Source organism: Antrostomus carolinensis, unplaced genomic scaffold, assembly GCF_000700745.2.
Source record: "Antrostomus carolinensis isolate BGI_N321 unplaced genomic scaffold, ASM70074v2 scaffold2448, whole genome shotgun sequence".
NCBI lineage: Eukaryota > Metazoa > Chordata > Aves > Caprimulgiformes > Caprimulgidae > Antrostomus > Antrostomus carolinensis.
In genome coordinates, this window is record NW_010330710.1 from 42,823 (window position 1) to 68,811 (window position 25,989).

The window sequence follows — 25,989 nt, forward strand, 5'->3', positions numbered from 1 at the left end:
CAAGTATAACCTAATATCTCATCAACCTTCAGAAATTCATAATGAAACAACATCACCCTCTCTGCCAGTTTCAAAGGGCACCAATTTCATCAATAGATGAGAGCTGGGCAGGCTTAGATTGCTAAAGTGTACTCTTTAGTGTTGTCCAAAGGCAACACAGAGTACAGGATGCCAAGAAAACAAAAGCAACAAAAACCCAGTACATATCTTGCTTTCCTAGCAGATGAGAACTATGGGCCAAATGCTGCTAAAGAGTATGAAGGCACTTCAGCTCCACTAAAGACAAATTAAGATAAAATTGTCCCACATGTTGTCTGGACTTTCAAAACATGTTTGTCTAACTTCTGCAGGAAAGATTGACTTCATGAAAGGATCTCTCCGTGTTAAGTGAAGTGAGGAGAAAGTCTCAATTAGACATTGACACTGCACCTTCACAACCAAAATGAATTAAAACAAGTTTACTTTTAGATAGATTCTTTATGCTCTGGGATATAATTCCAGTCCCCTACAACTTAATTAGCTATATATACAATGTAACCTTCCATCTGGTAGAGTAATTTAACAGGAATAATTGTGCACCACCATAACTCAACGAGACACTGAGGAAAACCATTGAAATGCTATTTCCTTTCCTTTGCTAGAGAATTATGTACAATTTCAGCATGCTTTGCATTTCTAACAGTTAAAGCCAACAGGGAGGTATCACTCTCATTTATATTACTTTCCCATGAGAAAATCAAAAGCAAAGTACAAAGCTTATGCCGTTGTTCATGAATGGCTCTGTAATACTTAGTTGGTTTTAGCCAGAACATGTTATTTGGCAACTAAAACCCTTAATTAGAATTGTGGGTTTGAACAGCTTTTTCAGTGAAACTATGTTTTGCAGGAGTTTGCAGAAGTGCAATCTTTACTAACCAACCTCTTCTATTTTGGATGATATGATACCATGTGATTTCCACTTTTCACTTCTCTGTTTCTTTCTTTTTGCCATCTTTTAGATGTTCTTGTTTACTTTTCTAAAAGTTTTCAACTGTCCCTGCCCTAGATACAAAGGAAGAAAAATGTTAGTCCCACTCAAATCAAACAGGATAGTTTCTACTGACTTCAGAGAGTCTCAGATTTTATGTGCAACATTTTTTTACTTATTTATCCAGAGGGAATAGACTTTGAAATGCCCATTAAAACCATTCCACTTAATTTTCAATGGACATTATGCTCTTAAAATGCTTCAGATTTTAGGACTGCTCCCTGCTCCTTATTTAAGCTGTTTCCTTTAGGTTCAAAAGTCAAAAAGGTGTCTCGTATCTGATTATCTGGTTATCAAAAAGTTATGCAAGCTACTTGTTAATGCTGATTTATGAAGCCTTTCTGAAAATACATACAGTTTGTGTAGGAAAACCTTTATGTAACCACATGAAGCAGAACTTTGTAATTCAATTTTGGCTATGCACTTGGGTAGTGAAAGGAGAACTAAATATTTAGACCAAGATTGTATAATTAGTCTAGTCATCAAGGAGGTTCAGTATCTAGCACAACAGAGTAATTACTGGCAATACAGAAGGTGATGTATATACAAGTAGTGGGATTTTTGCTAAAACAGAAATACTGTGAAAACCCTCTATTCAGGTCATTTTGAAACTAAGTAAGAATCACCCACGCGTAACATTTCACTTCCTGCAATTAAAACTAAGCATTAAATAAAATATATTAGAGGAACAATCTTGCACTAATGGGAAGACTGATGGTCTTTATGGGAATCATCCTGGTGATGACTTCTGTTGAATCCTGATGCAGACCTTGGCAGCTTTCATGATACCAAAGCATACATACAAAGGCTCTTTTCTCTCTGACAGCATCACTAAGTCTACTCTACCATTCATTTTTATTTAGTTTTAAGCTATCTCAAAAAATTTCACCTCTAACTCCAGTGAAATCAGAGTGACTGCATATCCCTCCTCAGCGCCAGCTTAGGAGGCTGCAGAACCCTGATGGACCTGAGATGACTGCAGCCCAGCACAGGAGCTACAACAGTATTCCATCTCCTGAGAGCTGCTGGCTCCTGGGGGCTGAACTCTGTTCTGGCCTGTTCATTACACGAATCCAGAAGAAGCTGCTAACAACAGTTTGCTTCAGATTCATTCTTCAATTGCAAGTGGAAGTTTCTTCTCTTTCTAAAACCTCTTACTACTAATTATGTCCTCTAAACTTATCAATAGTGAATTTAGGAAGGCTAAAAAGTCTTGTAATTAATGGGAAGAGAAGAGAGGAAAAAGAAGGGCTGGGAATCAGGGCTCTCAGTACTTCCCCCTGCCCCCATTCCCCCAGCTCTGGTGATTTCCTTTGGGCACATCAGCTAGTCCAGGTTTGTCAAGACTGTTCATTAACCCAGGAAAACAAGGATTCTGGGAGGCAGGAAAAAAATTAGCATCCCTGAAAAATGGGATAAAATTAGGAGAATCTTATCATATTTGCCTTGTTTTCTTGCTTTGATAAAAAGTGCCTTTCCCATTTATTGTGCTCACTCATAAAATGAGAGAAAAATAATGCTTCTCTCTACTGAGCTTGACTTCTTCATTTCAGTAGACATGGTAACTGAGGGTTTGTGAACCTCTAAGCCTTTTTTATTTCTGAAGACCAAAAGAAATACAGCTTTTTCATATACTCTTACTTCACAGGAGAATGTTTTCCTAGAAAATGAAAACAGAAATGGAATTTGGTGGCATGAAAGGGAAGGGGATAAAAACTTTCAAACACTAAATGTTTTTCTTCTCAGTTTCAACTGCTCCAGTAAATTACTAAGTCACTAAGTGAAGAAAGAATAATGGTAAGGAAATATTCTAATTAATTTCTTTTTTTTAAAAATTACATCTGCTGAGTTCTCATTCAGGAATCTTTTCACTCTCATTACACAAGAGCTACGCTGTTATTCTGCTGCCTAATCAGGTTAACTTAATATGGTTTTTACAAAGTGATCTTCATGACCGTGCAGCACAGCCTTCTTCCTCTCTTTCATCAAAATATTAAACAATCTTTCATCTCCTCTTTTTTTCCTGTATGGAATTACATAATTTCCCCCTCCAAGCAAGGACCTTGTACTATTTGCTATTTTTAAAAAAAAGAAAAAAAAAAAGAAGCTATATTACCATTGAGCATTTTTTGGAAAAATTTTTGAGCTTTCATTTTTCGGAAAGCAAGCTATAAACATCTTCTCAAATAGTACTACTGTGAGTGATCTTCAGATTCTTAAGCAAAATGCAAGTTGTAAGCATACAATTCCATCATCAAGGAAAGATTCAACTGGCATAAAACCAAAATTAATAGAAATATTGACATATCCATTCCGCCATGATTGTGCTAAACTCAGGAAAGAAAAAAGTCTATAATTGGTATGCTGATGTCCACAGGAGTTTCTTCCAACAAAAGCCAAACATGAGGCAAAACACAGAAATTCTGTCTATAGCAACATTTTAAGAAAGCACACAGCTTTGGTTAGAGAGCTAACCTTTACTGGAATTTACTGGCTTTTGCTGGTTTGCATCAAAACTTGCACACAGAAAATGAAATGTTACAGATTGAAGAAAATGCAAATGTTATGGCCATTTGCCAGAATTTCTGTATTTATTTTGACAAGATTAAAAAAAAAAAACCAACAACAAAAAACTTTCTTTGAAAATAACTTCTATCCTATCAAACCCATGTGGTTTGCTACATTTTTGTTAGTTTTACAGCAACCTTGTCAAGCAGATAATATTTTCCTGGAGAGACAGACATAGAATTATGGCGACCAGTAATCAGAAGTTCCCCATATTAAATGATCAGGTTTTGAGAAGTGCAGAGCTCCCATCAGAGCTCTTACAACAGTCAGTATGAATTTCAAAAGTGTTCAGTAATGGGGAGGAATTTTCAAATGTCTCTGGATAATTTAGACACATTAGTCTCATTGAAAGTTAATGAGCCATGTGCTGCTCAGGCTTTTGGTTGCTTTGCAGAAAACACACCTTACGACTGGTATCCATGGCGAAAGTCGTGGGCATTTTTAAAATTTGATCTTATGCTCTTTAGGCTAAATTCTACTCTCAGCTACAGATGTGGAGCTTCTCCTTATGTTATATTTATCTGTCCAATGAAGCAATAGCTCCCCTTGCTCTGCTCTTTTGAAAGTCTGTCAACACAGAGCATCTGAATGCAGCTGTGCAAAGAGCTGCATATGCTGGCCTCTAGCCCCTAGGACAGTCCCAATCCTCCATGCAGCTAAGCTGTGTGAAGCCTACTGCTGACAAGTTCTGCTGCGTCTTATATGGAAAGGAATAATCTACATGGCTAAGATAGTTACTGAGTAACCACAATCACTGCACTAGGATGTTAACTCTGGTACCTAACTGTAAGCATACAAGCAGCAGGACTGTTGTTTCCCTAGTTATCTACATATCCCATTGTTCTAGAAGCTAGAAGAGTAAAAAAGTTGCACAGAATATTTTCATCTTTACCATAGACTCTCTGAATTCATTTTTAAAAGATTAATAAGAAGATGCCATTTCAGGACTAACAAAGAAAAGGTTAAATTAGATTACTGAACAAGAAAGCAAGTAAGACTCATGATTTACAATGCCTGTGTGACACTCGCTGTTCCCTTAGCACTGAAAATCACGTTAGGATGTCAGGAGAGAATCATTCAGCTTTGCTGCCCATTAAATCTGACCTTAGAGTAACCAATTCAATCAGAATTATTGAATTATTATTCAATATTCAATTATTATTATTCCAAGGGCATTATATTAAGGTTGGGGAACAGAAAGACACCTCGGTATTTATATTATGAATATAGATAATAAAACTGAGAAGCAAAATAAAGCTGCAATTAAAACCCACAACAGGTATTCCTTTCTTAAGGCTGCAAGGAATGTGAGGTTCTCTTTCACATGAATTGCTGACTTCATGCAGGTTCAGCACCACAGAGGGTTTACCAGGAGCCAGTGGCAATAAGCGTTCATAGCCTAAAGGAAAGGAAAAGAGGTTCACCTCTCATGGCAAAGGTCAGATTTCTGCAGGCTTATAGCCTGTCCATATACATGAGTGTTCGTGGGACATCTTTGTCTAGTAAGGTCCCATGAGGACGACACAGGCTCCACAATGTCCCCTCTGCCTGGAGGATGGCCCTATAACCACCCGGATCAGTTTAGGGTCATTTGACTTGTGTTGATCCGGTTCCTGTTGCTTTTACTCTTAACCTGATGAACAATCATTGGAACCTTTGTGGGGATGTTGCAGAAGGCTGGAATTAAACAACTCTAGTATACGGAAGGACTGGACATGTAAGCATGACATTTAATAGTTGCTATTTTCATTGATATGGAGAGCTATCAAATATACTCCCTTTCTAACATACATCATACTGTACATTTCATTTATATTTGCTTATCAGAATCACTATGTAAATGCCACAGAAATGGTTATGCTAATGATTATATTAGTATTTGTCTATTTATTCTGTAGATATCTTTTCAAAGAGTCATCATGTCCTCTGTTCAATTTTGGGACTGATGCATTGCATGCCCAAATATTTGGAATAACATATAGAAAACATCTGGATTTAATTATATTATAGACCTCTTATGCAGACAATGGGAATTGAATTAAGGAATATTTTGAAACCCCCACAGAGATATAAAAGTATTAGCAGCTGCACGAGAACTTTACTGTTACAATGTTTGAAAATGTTTTGTTTTACAGATCAACAGTCTAACACATCATAAATATCAATCACATTTAAGATGTATAAACACGAAAGAAAAATCAAAACTTGCATTTCAAAAACATGTAGATGAATTCACAGCATTTAAATGTAGAGTGTATCCTTTTGTTTAAAAAATTAAAATGTATATTCTATTGGCACAGAAAATATATGTTGTACAGTAGTATTAAGCAGAGAATGGCATAAGGGCTTATTATGACTGAATAGCCTGAACAAGACTTTACAGAATCTTGTTATACTGTCACCATATTGTACAAAGAGTAATTCAACCAGAATTAGCATTTTGCTTTTCATGCTTTCATTCCTTTGAAAATATTTGGGGATATAATATGAGCTTACAGAGTCTGCCCCAAAGTATTAGATACAGATTTCTGAATGTATGCTGGTTCCAAATGCCACTTCTTTTCAAGTCAGTACCAGTTTTGCAGTTAGTTTGCAGTCTCCCAGTGGCTAAATCACATTCAAAGGCTGCTAGCACAGTAGGGGGTCAGACTTTCTCTCTGAATGTAACTATATCACTCAACAGCAGACTCATGCAATAAGTGATCTAATGTTTTCTTTTCTTTTTTTCCCCCCTTCTCTTAGTGTCTCCCTGCATTCCTGGATACCGGTCACTGCACCAAGGACCTGAGGCAACAGCCACATGGACTCCACCACCATCCTTCTAGCTTTCTTTATGGTGCAGAAAAAGTCAAGTCTACAGTTCACCTGCTGTCAAGAAAAAAGGTTCAGTTGCTAGATCCTCTGAAACATTCTGGAATGTTCAAATGAACATTTTCTTGTACAATACTACACACTCCTTGGTGTAAAAAGCACACACAAATGTGTGTGTGCGTATGCGCATACGCATATGAACTTTGACAACCAATGACACAAAATATAATATTAATCCAATTATTCTTCTTTCTATGAATTCCCCTCAAAATGTCCTGAAAAACACTGTCTAAAGGCAGAGTACCATCTGAAGACAGATACAGTTCTACCATGTAAAAGAGAGAGCGAGCTATTAAACCCAGAAGTCATATTGAGATAAAGAAAATAATGCCATAAAAGATCCGTGAAATGATGGTCTGTTTAGAAACTAAATTTATCAGGACTGAAGCTTGCACTAGCTGTTAGCACTGGGAAACACTGAATCTTTATATCATGTGGTCAGTCTGACCTCATAAAGATGCAGTCAGGATCTCTGAAATTACTCATATGGATTACAATATATGTCTTCCTGATGGACAGCCTGGTTAAAATAAAGGGTGGGAGAACTGCTGGGTAAGGCGGCTCGAATAAACTATGCTAACTCACCCGTTTTACGAAGTGGAAAATCATCCTTGGCATCCTGCGCTCCTGGTAAAGTGTATTTGTACGGTGGCGAGGCCCCGCTCAGGGGTGGAGAGCTTTGATCCAGTGAGGTATGGTGGGCAGCCCTGCAGCAGACACAGAGAGGTCAAAAATTAGCAGTCACTGAGGTGACCAGCAGTAACTATCTACACATGTTGTACACATGTCTCAGCTGTGTTTATGTTCTTGTTCCTCTAAGTGTGCACAAACCACAGGCTCATGTAACCAATTTCACTTTTACAGTAAGTTATGGAACTCCTTGGGATTCCCAAGAACGTACTTTTTGCACTCATTATAAAAGTCACATAGGATAAGAGTCATGTTGACCTACAGACAGGATCTGTCACCAGTTTGGGGAATTGACCATTTTAGATTGTTGCATTTTAATACGAACCAGCTGAGGCACAGCAAAAACCATTTAAGTCTCGTTTATTACATACAAATAGATGTACATCAATCCAGCCTCTTCTATCAAAATATGGGGGATTTTTAGGGCAGGGGAATATCCATAAAACTAACCAGAAATATTGTGTTATTATTATCTGTTGGGAAAAAAAAAACCCAAGCTATTTAGTGGACAAGGTAGGTAAAACCTTGCATTTAAGTTCAGTTTGTAAGTTTTGTGAGCACACTACTCTGCAACACGCAGCACTCATGTCAGCAGAGAAGCTCCAAGCTGAAGAGTGCTTTCTGATAACTACTGGATGAAAGAAACAGTGTGGGAAGATCTTTCTGAACATGGAACTGCAAACTGCAAAGAAATTGCTTCATTTGGCCCAGATACAGGGGTGGGTTTTTTTGGTTGTTTGGTTGGTTGATTTTTCTGTTCAGAGGGGAAGAGGGGGAAAAGAGGGAAACTAAAACTTTGTGTTTATCTAAACATAATTTTACTTGGCCTTTTACAAAGTGTCTCCCTACTTTTCCAATGTAGTGTGGTTAATCAATAATATGTCTCTGTCAAAAGGGGCACTACCATGAGAGGAAGTACTACTTTCTCTAGTGTAGCAGAAGACGTCCTCTGCATAGCTCCTTGTTCTTAGTCATCCAAAGAGCCAGAACAAAGCTCGGATTATTAGTCCAGAAATCTTACATACTGAAGAGAATTTTACACATTATTTGGAAGGAAAAAAAAAAAAAAGTACTGTCTCTCCACCAGAAACAATGTAACTACATATTTGTGATAGCATCAAGAGATGAAACAGCTGAAATTGTATAACAGGTTTATAAAAATTTTTGACAGCATCTTGTTCTGTATATCTCTCATCTTATCACTGAACAGTGAGTACTCTTCAGTTCAACCACAAATACTACACTTCTGGCTTTCTGCTAACTTCTTGGTTTAACTTCTGTCTTCTTCTGGATGCAGACTCCCAATGCTGGAGAAGCATTCTGGCAAAATTTACCAGATACCTCGATGAGGCAAGGAAGCAGTTTAATACTGAACATACGTGTACCAGAGCTTGGGGTGGCGGCTCATGGAATGATTCTTCCCATTTGCTGGAGAGTCTTTTGTTGCCGATTTACTCAACAGGAACTCTTGAAGTTTCTGCTTCACTTCTGTACTGGCCACTGCCCCTAAGACATACAGAATTAAACATATCTTAGGTTTCTTTAAAAATTACATTTTTAAAGAAAACAGAAAACAAAACACAAAAAAGAGCCTATGTCTTGCTGCTGCAAGTGTTGTAAACTACAAAAAATATTGGTGGAAATCAGCCAAAATGAGAAAACATTTGGATTAAATGTTTGTCTGCAGAAGACTGAAGTCGGCCATAACCCTGAAATCCAGTGAAGGAATATTTCAACAGGAGATGAGGCCATTTATCCAGGGCCAGATGTATCTAAAGAATTTTAATTATATCCTAACACTTCTTGAACACAAAACCAAGGATAGAACTAAAAAGATATTGAGAAAAGGTCACTTTGAGTTTGTGGTGAAGAAGGTTTTTTCTTTAAGTAATAGCAACAGCAAAATGAAACTACTCTCTGAACACTGTGTTGGTTATGAGCAGAAAACGTCAGAAAGAGCCAGCAGTGAACCTTTTTATTCAAGTCACTTGAGAGCCTGTACCTGTGATGTTTGGAAGAAAGACCACAGCCTGAAACATGAGTCTTAGTTGATAACTCTACGCTTGACAACACAAAAACTACAGAAAGACCAAAATGCCAGGAAGACACAGTACATTTTGACCTCTCAGTGGCCAGCTCAGTACAGTACAAGAAGTAGGGCATGTCAATGTCAGGTTAAACTGTCAATTCCTACTTCCAGCATGGGACATGCTTCTTGACTTTCAGCCTTAATACCTTCATAACAAAGGAAAAGACAGTCTTCTTTCTGTTATCCATAAGCAGTGATAAAAAAGGGAAGAAAAAAACATTTCTTTGAAAGCAGCAGCACTAAGGCACACTAATACTCTTAAGTATTTGGATACCCAAGCCTGACGTGGCACAGCTAGTTGGTGAGTATGTTCTCCTGAGACCCAGTTCCCATAAAATACCGCTATTACCCCTCAGCTTCAGATCCTAACTGCATTTCCTTCTCTCCTCAACTCATTAAGTAGATCAGTAGCAGCAGCAATGCTGGGGCTGGGCTCAGGAAGCCACAAGCGCTCCTTGGCTGGCTGCTACCTACTGAACAGCCACCGAGCAAGCCAAACTGAGAATGTAACCATTGAGTCCACATTGCTGCTCTTCCTTTGGTGGGAACACTAGTAAAGCCCAACTGTTTATATGGAGGCTAATTTTGCATGCCATTTGTAAGAACCTTTTGTTCCTGTGGCTTCTGCCAGCCTCTCACTGCTGAGTCAACAGGCTAGTCAATGGATTCATTGCTCACTAAAGTACTCGAAGCACCATGGACACCTTAATTTCTAAAGACGACAATATGGCACACCTATAACTGTTGAACTGATACCTTTTCCTATCTAAGAAAAAAGGGCAGGAGCATAATGTATAGCTCTTTTCTGCTTTGGTCTCTATCAGTTAATTCTAGCAGTCATTTATCAGGGCAAGTAACAATATCTGCTCATGGCGGCTTCATTTTGCATATCTTCGCGATGTACTTCAACCTGATTTTTAAACTGACCCCACTAAGGAGAATTATTTGTATCTGTCTCCCTCTAGTGAGCACCAAATTCCAACAGTATCCTTTACAGCTGTCATTTGCCTTAGAGCTATATATAAGCTAGAAATAACTTTTGGTTGGGCCTCATGAAATGGCATCAAGAACAAACACAAAGCAGTTTGAAAAACTACTAGCAAAAGTATTCAGAAGTCTCAGCCAAAGATATTATTAAATATTTTGTTATATTTTCAATCTTGAAACAACTCTAAAATTAGTTAATCAGCAAGTAATTTGATTTTTTGCTGTTTTGTAGTGCTTTCTGTATTGGGAAACAAGCTATTCAGAAAGAAGTTGTCAAGTGAAGCTTTAGGCTTTGAAATTCCCTCATTTTTTATAAAAAGGGCTAGATTCTTGAGAGGGGCATATACACAGATCTGTCAAAATGTGTTTTCCTACAGTCCTCCAAGGCTGCACACAAACCAGAAACGTGTTTCTCTGAGTGCAGCAAGTGGTACCGCCTTTCTGCAAGCACAGTCTTGACTTCTCTAGTTGTGTATTTCACACAAGTTCCTGTTCCTGTTCATGTTCCTTGTCCATTTTGGCTGGGAGAAGGCCAAAAGGGAATAGATTAATTTCTTATTAGGATTCACGGTACATTGGCTCTTACTTTCTCGGCCTCTTTCTTTGCCTCGGAGCGGAGGAAGCTGTTGTTCCCTGCGATGCCTCTCCAGTTCCTGCTCTTGTCTCTGCTGCTCCAGTTTCTGCTCTTTTTCAATGAGTTCTTGCTGTTGTTTAATGGCTAGGAGTTCCTGTTGTAACTTGCACAGAACAAAAAGACATGAGAAAGTGCAGTTTGCACTATTTTCTAGGTCAGTCCTGGCTAAAACAACCCCCTTGAATAACTGAGTATCAGTGTTTGCTTTTGTGCTTACAATTCTTCCCATTTCCTAACCGACTTTCCCCAGTTTTCTAAGTGGGAAAGTGCATTACTGGCTGTCACTAAAATGAACTCTAATGTCAGGGAGCAGCCTGCTGCTCTGGTTTCACTTCTTTCTCTTGGCAAAAATGCCTGGAAAACTGCACAGGGTTCTTTGCCAGTGTATCACCCAACTCTGGCTGCTGTGCTCCGCAGCATTTGTCAGCTCCATTGAGCAGAAGTTTAGTACAGTGCATAATGGCAAAAGAAGCAAAAAATGAAAAGGTAGGCAAGATCACAAATTCCCAGTCAAAATCCATTATAGCAATCCTACTATAGTGCATGTAATCCCATAAATCATTTTCTTTTTACATTACATGAGGCAGCTCAGAGAAGAGTGAAAACACAACACTTTCAGGGCCTGCCTCCATTTTACAAATGCAAATATTATGCACTTGCCTATCAATTTGATTTGTGGGCACAAACTCAAACAGCAGCCCAAAAAAGCAGTCTTTTAATATATGCAAAATTGCACATACAGAAAAGACAGTCATAGTCAAGTCTGGCTGAAAATTCAGCTTTGTAAAATAGGTAGTTTGATTTTCGGTGGATGGGGTGGGTTTATGAGCTTGATGATACTCGTATTACCCCTCTGGTCTGCTGTGAACAACTTGCTGGTAGGTGCTAGCGGTTTTGTTTGAAAAGGCTTTTATCACACAAATACAGAGGAATAAGCACTCAAATGTCACCTCTCAGTCACAGCAAATCTTTCAGGCACATTCCCTTTTCATGTCCGCCTAAGCATATTCAGTTTGCAGATAAAGTGAAGGAAAAAATGAAAGATGTTGTTACCTTTATGTGCTCCTGGAGCTGGGCCTGATGCTGGCGGGTCAGGTTTTCATGCTGCTTCTGAAACTCTGCAATCAGCAGTTGTTTCTGAATCTGCTGCTGCTGCTGGATCAGAAGTAGTTCCTGCTGTAGCTGCTTTTCACGCATAATTGGGTCCACCATGGGAACCATCATCCTGAGATCAGTTCGCAAGTCTAATGGCGAGATAGGTTCTAATCCCATGGGAACCTCTGACTTTACATCCACTGTGAAAGGAAAACAACAAAACGTATATATATTCAATATAACTGGAGGAGAACAGACAGCATCTCTATTGAGGAAAAGACCAATTTCACTGAAAGACTGCTTCAATGTACAGTGTAACAAAACACTCATACCATCCACACTGTATGCAAACTTTAGACATTCCTACTAGCAATTGGAGATTTTACAAATTATCCCATCACTTTATTTCCATTCTCTGTAAAAATACTCACAGATTAATACTCTGCTAAACAGACTAACAAACAACCCAGTTCTAAAACCACGTCACAGAATGGAGCAATATTTAGTAAAAAATCTCCTAGGCACTATTAATGCTTAACAATAAACACTCAGGGCACTTCTTCAGTGTAAGATAAAGGCTTCCAGCTCTCACTGCATTGCAAGACATTTTCTAAAGCTAGTATGTAGATTTTCTGAGGATGGTGTTACACATGAACAGTTACCTAATCCTACATAGCTACTGCATGTAAATATACCAGGCAAACACATACAAAATTATAGGAAAATAATTTGACATAAAACCCAAGAAGTTTTAATACAGCTTTTTGAAAAGTGACCACCACACTTGGAGTGGATTAGACATAAGACACTATATATGGCTTGTAAGAAAATGAAAACATCTCAAATAATTGCAGCAATGGTATATACTGTTAATACAGCATTAAAGTACTTAAAGAAGAATCCTGTGTTCTTCTATCTCCTTATTTAAATCGAAGGGACTAAAAAGCAGCAGAAGAGAGATTTTATGATTTTCTCTACATTACTTGTAAAGCTCAAGTTTTCACATTAATTGAAGAGACAGAGTGTGACTTCATCTGTTTCAAAAGAACAAAAACTAGCCAGTAACATTTCTACAAGAGCAAAATAAATAGCAGCTGAGGGTCTCTGCTAAAGCTCAGCAGTTCTGATTTCATCCACAAGAGGACAGTGAAACACAAACACATTCACTACTGTTCCTATTGCCCCCCCTATCTTCACAGGAAAATAAGATAGTTAAATGAAAACAAACATGCTGTCGGAAATGACTAAGGAATAAGATTTTAAGCATATTTTCTCCTTTTGCTCTGTTACAGCTGTATTTGTTTTCAAAGAGAAAACCAAAATGAAACAGAAATATTCTAGCAAGTAGGAGCAGTAAAATTGAAGCAGCAAAAGTTGAAACTGCAGCAAAAGGAGAGAACTGAATTCTAACTTTATGATCAAATCTATTGGTAAAAAGTTTTATAAAAAGTAGAGACGAGGCATCAGTCTTTTAATGATAATATTCTTCTCAAAATTTTGAAAATATACAATTTTCTGGGCCATGTTTTTCTTTTAAATCCTAGTAACTGTGATTGTAAGTCACTGAGCATAATTCGCCTTTTTTAACCCTCTTTCCAAACAGAATGATTGTGTCTAAGTGCTTACTTTTGTTCTGAGACTAATCACTAAATTATAAAAAATCACCTTTAACTTACAAAAACTACTCTTGATTATAAATAATTGCCGCAGACCAAGAGAAATGGACAGGCAAAACCCCCAGCCTTTCATCCCATTTATTCAGCAGCAATCCACATTCCATTTGTCTAGACTAAATATAGCCACGTTTATACAAGAAATCAATAGTGCTTGCAGAGAGCAGAGCAAAGACATGAATATTTCATCAAACTCTGAGAGAAATGGCAATCAGCAAACTGACAGCAAACCGTGTAGGCTGACTGGTCCTCCAGATCAGTTGCCGGTACTTGGACAATGGCTCATTGCCTGCAAGTCACAATCTTATCATCATTGCTCTTCTATTTTTAACATTAATTGCATTGTAGGTGACAAAGGCTTATCATGTTTAAAGTGGAGAGATGGATTTTCTTACATCTTCTGTGACAGGATAATAAGTCTTACTAGGAGCAATAATAGTAACCGGAGCTCAGCAAACCCTGCAGGGTCTGGCTCGCAATAGTGTTTGCAAACTGAACCCTGCAGGGTTTGCTTCACAATAGTGTTTGCAAACTGAACCCTGCCATTTCTTTTGTAGATACTGGCTACAAATCAACTCCTACAGGTCTGCAGTGATTCAGGCTGATGAACCTTCCTACCTCTGATGAGCAGCTTCCTCATTTTCAGGGCGCCTCTCTGTAACCATGAGGTGAAGCCTTCAGATTTTTCTAACAGAAATTTCCTTCCTCCATTAGTAAAATGTAAAACTGAAATCAGGCTCAGTTTGATAAGGTACACATTTTCACTAAATCTGGCACTGGAATATCTACTTCATCAAGTTCAACTTTACCTCATTCATTACTGTGTAGGAAAATAAACATTAAGGAAGTTCTAGAGGCTTGAATCCATAGAAATCAATACATAATTTTTCATGTCATTTAAACGCCAATGTTTACTGACAAATAAAGACAAGCATCTATTTCCTGGCATAAATATGGCTAACAGTAAGGTTACTGCCAATACTACTACTAACTGCTGACATACCAAATACTAATTTTGGGCGATAATTACTGTCTTAAAACCATAATAGCTAATAGTTAGCTGGATAATAGTCAACCTCATCAAATAAATTATTCTAAGCAAGTTACTATAAAATCACCAATCAAATTAAATGGTTTGCTACTGTCTGTTAGGCGGTCCTAATGTCACAGGCCATTAGTAATTCTCCTTTCTTGTTTGCAGCTGGCAAGAAAGAGACAAAGCAGCCCTGTGGAGCTACATCAGTGTGAAAAATGTGTAATGGAGCAGAGAATCAGGATCAGTGTCTTTAAAAGCTTTGACTTCTAGCTGAAGCATCTTCCCCCGCTGCCACCCCAATGCAATTTTAAGTCTCAAAAGACAAAAGATGATGCAGAATGTTTATTCTCATTGGGGCTATATTTTTTTACCCCCCTACACATAGCTATATGTATTTTTCAGGTAGAAAAGGAATGTCCTAAATCAGTGCCCTCAACTTTCAAACATCACAAAAAGCAGTGGAATGCAGGACTTTAACAACAGGATTCACTAAGGTATCAGCCAAAGAAGGAAAAGGATGGATAATGAAAGAAAATATTAATCAGAGCTTGATAAAGGCTAACTTCACTTTAAGGAGCCTTATTTTGCAGGATTTCCAGTATCAGCAATGGAGCTACGTTGTAGCAGGCACGATTCAGAGCCAGACCCTGTCTGCGCTCTCTCCACTGTGGTCTCGAGCAGATCCTTCCCAGCAGCTCTGCCGACTACAGAGCAAGCCTGGGATTCCTCTCTAAGGTTAAATAAAGACAAACTCTCTGAGATCACATCAGCTGCAGTGAATGCAACAGTAGGCTGCAGAATATTAACTAAAAACATTACTGAAAGCTTGGTGATTCCAGGAAATATGCCAAAATTTGAGTAGAAAAATATTTAATTTCCAGCTACAACACATTGCAAAAGGCATATGTATTTATTTTCCCTATAAATATGTGATGATTGCCTTTATCTTTAAACATAACAACAAAAATAGTCTCAGAAGAGTGTCCATATAAATTATATTCCTTAGATGGCACTTCCTGAAGTGCTTTTGACATTCTGTGGAAAAAAATGATAGTTGCAAAACAGCATGCTTGTTGAGTAGATTTAGATGCTTGAAGCATATGCAAAGAGGTAAAAGAGCTTGTTTTAACCCCGAAGCTTTGCTTTTTGAAACCATTCCTTAAAATGGGAATCACTGAAAATCTGTAAGTCTTTCACTAAGAGAGGGCATTTCAAGCTTTGTTTCTCTGCTAGTTTCAATTTATGGTGTATTAGAATACACAAACCTTCCAAATCACAAGTGCTAAGGGAAAACACCAGAAAACAAAACAGCCCACTTTCTTACCATTATCTCCCAAGCAGGGCAACTGAAACAAGGTATGCTGCCAACAGCTGAACAGTTGCCATTCTTTATTTGAGATGCAACGAAGAATTCTAGTAGACTTGCTTACCAGAACATCTCATCTAGTACATTTATGACTCCTACATTAAAGGAACTGTGTTAATTTGCTGGGACTGCAGGGATTCAAGCTAACCCTTTGCCAACGGAATTTCTTGGTTACACTGTTGGGCTGGGAGAGTAAGGAAGGCTCGAGAGAGGAACAGGGCATGAAGCCAGTGAGGCTCTTTCTCCTACCTTGGTCATCAAAGGCAGTCTTTTGCTGGAGAAGCAGTTAAGGTTTATGAAGTGACCAAGGAGGACTACAAAAGTTGGAATGCCAAACTAAAATCACATGTGACAAGAGACAGATGACAAGCTCCTCCAAATAACAATTTCAGTATTAAGTAATAAAAACATATTCCTGAGAACACACCAAAACAAGTAAAATCTAGAAGAATAATTCTGCCAAGAAATGGCCACACCTTACCCCAGATATCAACTTGGTGAAGTATTACAAAGAAAAGAGAGAACAAGAGAGCTGCTTATACCAGTAGTACTCTTTTGAACTCTGCTCTACAAAACAGAGCCCTCTTAAAGGTATTAATTTTTACAGTACTTTTCATAGTTTCCATAAAATGAAAACAAACCAGAACAGTTTTGCATATTTCAGTGCAAAATAAACTGCCTCTATTTGGCCTCTTCATTCAGACAGTGAAAAACCTTCCTTTTGCAGGATTAGCCATCTGTCAATCGTAATATAATCAAAGCACTAAAGAACTTAGAGAAAACAGCTCTAAATGGTGGAGAGAGTGCAAGTTCCCCACAAATGAAGATAATGCTTTAAATTTACTCTTCAGTTTAAACCTAGAATTCTCCAGATTTACGTCTCACTTCATCCAGGACTTGAAAAGCACCAAGACCTGAAAAGTCATAATGGTGTCTTTGAACATACTGAGGAGGAAAGGATTGAAAAAATGAAATACCACAGGAGGCTGAAAGTTGCAGGAATAAGGAACAGAGGGTAGGAGGGAAACTTTGACAGGAAGGTGAGAGACAAAGTAACTGGCGGGAGATGGGGTAGAAAGGGACTGGCCAGGCAAAGACATGAGCACCTGACCAGAGATGGAGCACAGCGAAAGAAGTTAAAATTTCTGAGCTTTCTGCATTGAGAAGCAGCATTACAGGAGCATTGCTCACTCTGTAATCTAAGAGCAGCCCTGGTAAACTGATAAGGCAGCAGCACTTGGCCTCACCGCCAGTGTAAATAACGAGCTAATATAGGAGAAATGTGTCCCTTGTGAGGATGCTGGGAAATTAAGCAAGTGATGTGGTTTGGAATAGCCATGGTTAAAAAGGATGGAGTCCGGCATGAAAACTACTACGACAATTGTTCAGTGTTGAAACTTGCAGAAAAATGTCCTAACCTGGAGCCTGTTCCCCAGAGGAGGGGCAGCTCGCGGCTTTCTGGGGGAAGCTGTGCCACAGCAAGACCTGCATGGCAGACAGCAGGAGGTAGGAGATGAAATTTGAAGAATAACTAGTGATATCAGAAGTACAAGTTCGATGATCAATAAACTGTGAAAGGTTAGGTTACCTTCCATGGGATGCTTTTATCATCCCAGTTCTGGTGGTTAAAATCTTGTACCTCAATTCTCAGTTGGTATAATCCGTCATTCCTCTGTTAACTTCAAAATAGGCAAAGTTTCTTTATGCCACCTGAGAAGCTTGATACAGAATCTCTCTCACAAGTATAGGGGTGAAAGAAGACAGACTTGAGAGCATCTCATTTTAATATGGGGACAAAAGCATCCAGTTTTAGGATGACACAAAACTTTTTTCCAATATTTATAATAAAAAGAAAAATTTCTCCACTCTCATAATTACGCTAAAGGATGCAACCAAGTTGAAAAAAGTATCACTTAGATTTCACAGAATGTTATTAAGTACTTTTGATTAATTATATTTCCTCCACCATAGTCTGGATTTTGGTTGTCACAGGGAAGGGAAGCCAAAGAAGACAGCAAATGCAAATGGAAGAATTTTTTTCAAAAGCAACACAATGACATTTCACGGCAGTTAAGTACTCAACTTCCTCACTTGGAAAGGAAAGGCACAAGAAATTAGGACACATTTCAGATCAGAAAAAATACTTTCCAGTTATTTTCTTGGATTACCCTTCAAGAGCCAGTAATTATTTTAAACACTACTGTCACCAAACTAGAAGTATAAATGAACTGTCAAACCTGATGAGGCACTCAATTGAGTTTATGGTATTAAGGAGAAGTGTAACAAATTAGACTAGAAATGTATTCCCCTTTGTTCTATAAAAGGAATCTTATCATGATTATACCTTTTCCCTATTTCTTTTAAGTGTTTGGATACATGTCATAATGAGAAGTAAAATAAATGCAAACAGCGATCTGGGCTTTGATTTACCATTCTCTTATTTCCCCAGGGCCTGTAAAGGAAGCTCAAACAACTACAAACTTCTAAAGTATCAGTGAGAGGCCTTGAAATACCAACAATGAAGTTACAGCTAGCTGGCTTTTGTAAAATCAAAGGCTTTATTATATTGATTTACTAAAATCAGATTCCTTCTCTGCAAATTGGCTTTTGAGTCAAGCAGTCATAACAAACACAAACATAAATGCCATCTAATTTGTCATAGCCAAGAAGTTTTTAAATGTTATAGTGTTCACTGTTTCTTCTCTACTGAAGACATGAGTGAAAGTTCCACTTGTGAGCCTGACAGAGTTCATGCATATACCAGGCCGACCACTTCTGTTGGAAGAATAAAGGTAAATGTAAATCACATCAGAATGTGAACTGTCATCTGGAAATACAAGCTGAGCTATATTTGGGTTTCTGAGTTACTTTATTTATATTTCAGCCAAGAGAAATCTCACAGAGGCATTAGCTACACCCATCAGCACACAGGCACTTCTGCACTTTCCAGAAATGCCCTTTTGATATAAGGAATATGAATAACCTAAATTCTAGATATTACTGCTGCAAGCAAGATAAAAATCGGACATAAAAGTACATATTGTTAAAAATGTAGAATTTCTATGTAATTTTCTTCTCAGTACCAAAGTCTATGATACACTGGTAATAGTATAAAAAAATGATAATATATCAGTGTTAATGATGCTGTTGATATCAGGTTATAGTCTGTTGGACTATAATGTGCCCAACTCATGGCCTGAGTGTACAAGAAAAGAGAGGGAAGAATGTAAAATAGCTTTTTTTTTTTTTTTGGCTGTGTATCTTTGTGCATGGATCAGCACCACTGTCAGCCAGATCATATTGATGATGTCAAATAAGGTTTGATTTGGTGGTAGCACCACTTTGCATCTGCAAAACTATGTAGGTACAATGTCTCCAAATCTGCAACTTATTACTATCTGCTGGTCATTTCATTTAAGCCTTAAAATTAATTCATTAAAATGAAAGCACCTGTGATATAAATCTGTGGGTTTGCACTTGCATACATACATAATTCTTGCATCATAACCTGAAATGCTAAGAAAAAGCAAAGTAGACATGATACAATGGATTCCTCTCACCTCTCTTTTTAAAACATGCACAATGATACATGCTACATACACAGGAGAAAGGCAATAACGCTTTTAATTGTGTCAGTATTATTACACATTAAAAGATAGTGTACAAAGTCCCCCAGGTTGCTAAGGATGACTGAAAGGGCACCAGGAGTGTGATACATTCTTTGCCTCATCCCCCACCCAGAGACAATTTGAGGCTGCTGCAAGTGGTATCAAATACATCCAGAACATAGGATTTTCACTTTCTTTTCTTTCATATCTGTCACCAAAGTGCCTGCAGCATTCACAGGTGGAGAAATGTCATGTTTACAACTGATGAATAATTTGCAACAGTGGGGACAAACTATTCCAATCCCAAGTGGGTGACAGAAAGAGAGGAGAGGGGAAAAAGCTCTTCCTTGACATGAGAATATCAGAGGTAAGCAGCTACCATTGGGGCATGCCAGTGGGTATATCCTGAAGTATCATCAGACACCATGCTCCAGGCTTTGCTATTTCAGGGGTGTGACAACCAGTGCTCCAAATGAAACCCTTGGATATAGTGCAAATCTTTCAAGGAACTGCTGGCAACTTTGTACTTTAGGGAAAAATACGAATGACCCCAAAAATGCATTGAAGAGACTACTTCCCAGTTTCTTTTGGTTTTGTGGCTATATATGCTTCCCAAGATGCTACAATACTTAGGGTGGGTTTTTTTCTTCTTTTTTTTTACTGCATAGCAAAAACTATCATGTACACGTAACTGACTAAGCTCACAACCTCTCTCTCATACCCAGGAATCAAGAAAGACGTTCTATTATTCCTATGTTTTTTAATAAATACTTATGCAACATCTTGATCTTTGACAAGCATGGGGCTAAAAATGGTTTTGATGCCAAGCACAGAAAAAGGGAAGGATCAAACTGAAATCTTCCTCAGAGGAGGGGAAAAATCCAGCAGAAGGATAATAATACCTTTCATAAAATCTTTCTAATGGGAGATTTAGTGAAATGCCAGTCTGGGACTGGTAACACAATACTACTTACTATGCTAGCTCAGAAATAAATCTGTTACATATCCTACGCAAAATTAACAATTGCAGATGTTTATTTGCAAAGATGTATTTGTTTCTATTATATATTTTTTTTCCTATTCTGTTCCTCTTTGTACCATGTTCCCTTGGACTGCAGCATAGTCAGGGGAGTCGTCTCCCTCTGGTCACATAAAACACCCAGTATATTTGCACAGAGAACGAAATAAAATTAATAAATAATACTAGATCACTGGCTTGCCATTTTTCAGAAGTCCACCTGTTGGATTACTGACACCCAGCAGAAGAAGAGATTACAGCATGTATAGAGAAAACACAGGCAGGGAAAATGAAAGGGAATTATAATGTTCCTGGTGATGATGCAAACCAAAGGAAAGAAGGTAGAGTTTATTAGACTGCAGAACTGAATTAGGAGTGGCATATGAAAAGGGACATGCAATGGCATTACAGCTGATGGGAACATTACGCAGCAGTCAAGCCCTAAAGTCACACAGATAATGACATCAATAGGCAGAGAAGATGGGCTGCTCTAAAGAAAGTAAGGAGGAATTTCTGAGGAAGATCCCCCTCAGCTTGATGAAAGGGTTGTGAAGGTTTTAAAGGTCTTGATTTAATATATTTTCTGCTGCAGAGTATGTCTTTCAGGGAACAACCTTGACTACCATGCAGATGGCCTCATTTCCATTACTAAGACATTACATAAAGCAGCCGCTCCAGTAAAAGAGATTACATAAAATACACAGAAAGCACTATGAGCTCACAAGCAAGGAAATGCCAGTCTTCCAGGATGCTTACTTACATTTTTGTCTCATTAGTGTGAAGACAGTTGTTGTTTTATAGCATATAGATCCAAACAATAATCATTTGCAGCAAGTAATCACAAAAAGTCTCTCTCTCATATTCTGCCATTTGGGATTTGGGGCAATTACTTGAAAAAAGGAGACAGACATCCCAGGTTCACAGCTGTAATCTAAATAACGCAGAAATCTTCTATTGTATGACAAAAGAGTGTCCTGGCAAAGGAAAACTTTTAGATGTTTACTTCTAAAATCAAATAATGTTTATCAGCTGAAAAATATACCAAGCCAGGTATATAACATCTTGCTTATGTAATTCTGTGACATACTTAGCATCATCACTATTACACTACGTATCTGAATTCCTCCTTTCCTATTTTTCCTCTTTTCCTCTCAGTAAATTATTTCAACCATAATCTGTCCATATCTTTGTTGACTTTGATTATCTACTTTGATTCCTTGAAAACATGTGTTGCAAATATCTACCACAAATTCAAAAGACTTCAGATAGCAAAAGCAACTTATCACTAACATTGCATTCTGTATGACAGAAAGAAAAGATATTGCTACTTTTTAATAATTATGTAACACTAAACTTAGAAAACATTACTTATGATTTGTGCTCTCCAGACTAAAGTGACCTCTGAAAGGCTCCCTCCGGAATGCAGAGACCTGATTTCAACCACGAGAGGGAGTCAATCTGTTTTTTCAGATCAACTGAGAAATTAGAATAAACAGTAAAAGCACTGACAAAGGAAGAAATTGGTAACAAATACAAAATACTTTATATCCAGACATATGTGGATACCAAAATAAAGAAACAAAACTTAATTGGGATTCTGTTCATTGAGATAAGAAAATTACCTTTTTTGTTTTAAGTGCAATTGCCTTTTTTGCATTAACAAAATTCCTGTTAGTATACTTTTCCTGTATGACTTCAGATTAATAAAATTTTAAGGAATCAAAAACTAATAACTAACATCATCAGAACGATATTCATATTTCTATCCAACTTACTACTCTTTCTTTATTTGACTTCAAGTCACTACCATCCCCATAAGTCTGTTTCAGACATATGCTGGTTAAACTCAAAACTGTAAATACAGCAAGTTTTATTCAGTTTATTTATGATTTAGTCACCTTAATCAGCAAGTAAAGTTATGGACTTATGATGGTGAGTATAGGAAAGAAACTGACATTTCTACTTACTCTGCCAAACATTTGTCTTACTAATTTTTGAGCACTGTAAAAGCAAACTATAGGAATTATTAAGATGATGGCAACTTTCTCAGTACATTAGCTGGAGATACATCCATTATTATTACTTTAAATAAATCCTGAAAAATGGTTCTGCACTCTGTAAAATTCTAGAAACTAATGCAATGAAACACTGCTAAGAAATTCATCTGTTATGTCAAAAGAAACAACAGCCATAGAAAAAGTCTACACAATTCTGATGCCACTTAGCAAGCGCAGTCCAGGAAACTGGAAATCCAAAAGTTATTACCCATTTTTGTTTTTCCGCATTTCAGTCGGTCCATTTCTTACTAGTGGGTTGGTTGTTTCTCTCTTCATCTCAACTCATCTGACACACAGAAAGCCAGCCAAGCCAGTGGGCATTTCTTCAGTCTCAAGTTAGAGATTCTTTCTCAAGTAAGTTTTTCCAGAAGTTAAATTTCCTACTAAGATGCCTACAAAAATCAGTGGGAATTCTCCTCAAATTTCAAACTCAAGTTTTACAAATCTGCAGATCAGGTCTGGAACATGCACACTAGACTGACTGCTTGAATGGAGTCAAGCACTCAAAATTACTTTTTTTGAGAATCTCAGCCTAATCATTTAAATAAACCCTAGTCATATTGAAACCCCCACCCCTCACTTAACACATTAATCATTCAGAGTAGAAGTTCCCTCTCATGAGAACTAAGATGAACAAATCTTAGCACATTGCAATAAGAAGCGCATTTAGTCCTGTTGACTGAACTTCTGAATCTGGCTGGAAACATCATTACAAACTAAAATTTTGCACTACGAGAGGCAACATGAAAGTAAGTTCTTGGTTTCTGCACTTTAAGCAGAACTTTTTGTGATCAATGAGATAGCATTAACAATATTTTATGGAATTATTGCATCAGGCATTGCATATTAAGGGCTACGAAAAGAAGGCAGCACTGCTATTTTAAGGTTTGCCATAGAAAGGCAGTAATACTGATTTTAAGGCAAAGCACTGAGAGAGCTTGGTACCATACAGAAGTTATTAACACATTCACTTTTACAAGAGATAAACTGGAATCTATCCTGAAACTTCCTCATCAATACACTGCAGAAGGCTGGATGCCAAGATTTTCAACAGAGCATTTCAGCTGCAGCAGCAGCAGCACCCCTTAAATAGGTTCTTCTGTTCAGTATAATTTGTTTTCTTCTCTGAAATTAAAAAATTATTCCTGACTGCAGTAATCTGATGGATTTTGAGTTTTCCTCTTTCTTATTCAAAGTCTTTCAAAAGCTACCACGAAGTGATTTTCAACAGTTTTAGTTTACTGAAAATATTATAATGAAGCATATCTAAAGAATTAAGAACAAAATGCAAATAATTTCTAGATAATCTAAATAATCTAGAAAGTACAGCTTCACTTTCTATGGATTTTCATATTTATACTATGCACATTTATATTTCTTAGACTTATGCTGCTAAGAAACAGGAATTTACTTTGGCTAATGAGGTTATTTACAATAATTTTTAGACATGCTTGTGTTTGGTTTTCTTGCCTTAATTAGCATCTGATAGTGAATACTTGAACTGAAATTTCTACACTGTTACAGATTTCCCTGTAGCTAACCTTGGTCCAGCACTCTCTGTGCTGACTGTATAGTTTAATTAATTAAATGAATGCTGAGACCATGGTAGTATATCCATAAAGTATGTTTCATGCAATGTCTTAGTAACTGACGGTCAAGAATATACCACGTGAAGCTGACTTCCCCCTACTCACCAATATAAACACCATTTCCTAGAACTACCAGAGAATCTACGCAACCACTAGCTACTACTCATCCTTGTGGAGGGAACTACTCTGCAAGAAGTACAGGAAGAACAGGGTCTGCACATGGCATAAATATGGAGAAGATGACCAAGAGTCAGTCTACCTGAAGGAGAGGAGGTCTAGAAATACAGACAATGGAGACGTAATTGATTTCACTCATTCCAAGTATGCAAGTACTATTCTGTCCATTGAGAGCTATGCACCTGTTGAAACACCACAAAGCAAAGATGATGTTCAATACTACTTTCACTTTCTCCACAACTCAGAGTCCCAAAGTGACAAACTGACTAGCTCTTGGTTCAGAAAGAGCTCACATATGCACCCATAAAATTCAATTTCATTTCCATTCACACCTACATCTGCCAGAGAAAAAAAGAAAAATGAAATCAATAGTCAACACACATGCAAAAGGGCTTCTCAAGAATTTACCTTAAAGGACTTTTGATTACAGGTAAAACCAATGGCTCCCCTTCCACACCAGAGATGGTAAAGAGCTGGCACATGATCTTTCTTAAAAAATGGGAAACAACCAAATGTCACTCTCCACTATGCTCATAATTCACCCATTTCTAGAACTTGCACCATCTTTTACAGACCTTGCTTCACCTCATGTTAGAGAACATTTTGATAAACAGGACACTAGTTGCAGACTGGGATGAAGTTGCTGAGATCTCACCACTAATTACAGGGAGGCTGGCTTCAGACAGTGCCAAGCTATATTTATCACCCACCTCTAAAAATGTATGGAAATCAAATGCCATAAAGATGTATGACTTGGGGTCACAAGGCTGAAGAACTGTAGATCCTGCACTCCTTGGAACAAGGGACCAAGGATTCTTTGTTAGTCAACAATTACATATATGGCTGTATGCCATATATGATACAATTTTGTGCAAATATATTTACTCTAACAGCAGGTTATTGTGGCATAAGGTGAAGATCTCAGCAACACTACTGGTCATTGTTTCTGTTGACAGGGGCAAAACATTACACTGAATAATTAACAAGAAAATCATTAGGGATCATCTGAAATCCTTTTTTGGAACCACTTGACATCATTTCACTCACTGGAAATTCAACTTATTGAAAAGTGTAATTTTTGACTAGAAATTATGTCCAACAGGATTTTCAGCTTTTGATTCCCATATGCCAGCCAAAGGACACCACATATATGTCAAGATACACAGTTTAATACCACAATAAATTAATTAAATAAATAAAAATCAATAAACTGTCCCTTCTGCCATTCAAACCCTCAATAAAACCCACTGAAATAGTACCTTATGACTTTCATCCAATGATGGCCTTTCAGAACTATCTGAAGACACACATAAAATCTTGCCAACCACTCAGAAGTCTGCCTAAAGGCCCCAAACTTCCATAACTGAGTGAAAATCCTGCAGTTCAATATAGAGCTATCTGCTACAGTCCAAATGTTCTAAAAAAGCACCTGTGTGCAAACTATACAAAAGATCTTCAGAATTCAGCTGTTTCCTGAAAAATGGTTGCCCACATGGAACTACTC

At 37.7% G+C, this 25,989-nt stretch overlaps 1 protein-coding gene across 11 annotated transcripts in view; it reads right to left on the reverse strand.

The window, feature by feature from the left end:
- The window catches only part of HDAC9 (histone deacetylase 9), a 93,741-nt gene that overhangs the window by 29,967 nt on the left and 37,785 nt on the right, over nt 1-25,989 (reverse strand). For 2 of the 11 annotated variants that reach the window (XM_029086211.1, XM_010172982.1), the window contains exons 2-5: nt 11,920-12,161; nt 10,819-10,960; nt 8,536-8,662; nt 7,052-7,173 (exon numbers count right to left, since the gene is read on the reverse strand). In XM_029086211.1, coding sequence (XP_028942044.1) covers nt 7,052-7,173; nt 8,536-8,662; nt 10,819-10,960; nt 11,920-12,161 — 633 coding nt within the window. Of the gene's footprint in view, nt 1-7,051; nt 7,174-8,535; nt 8,668-10,808; nt 10,970-11,919; nt 12,162-25,989 lie in introns of those variants that run through there. The other 9 variants (XM_010172977.1, XM_029086216.1, XM_010172981.2 and 6 more) reach the window with 7 other exon arrangements.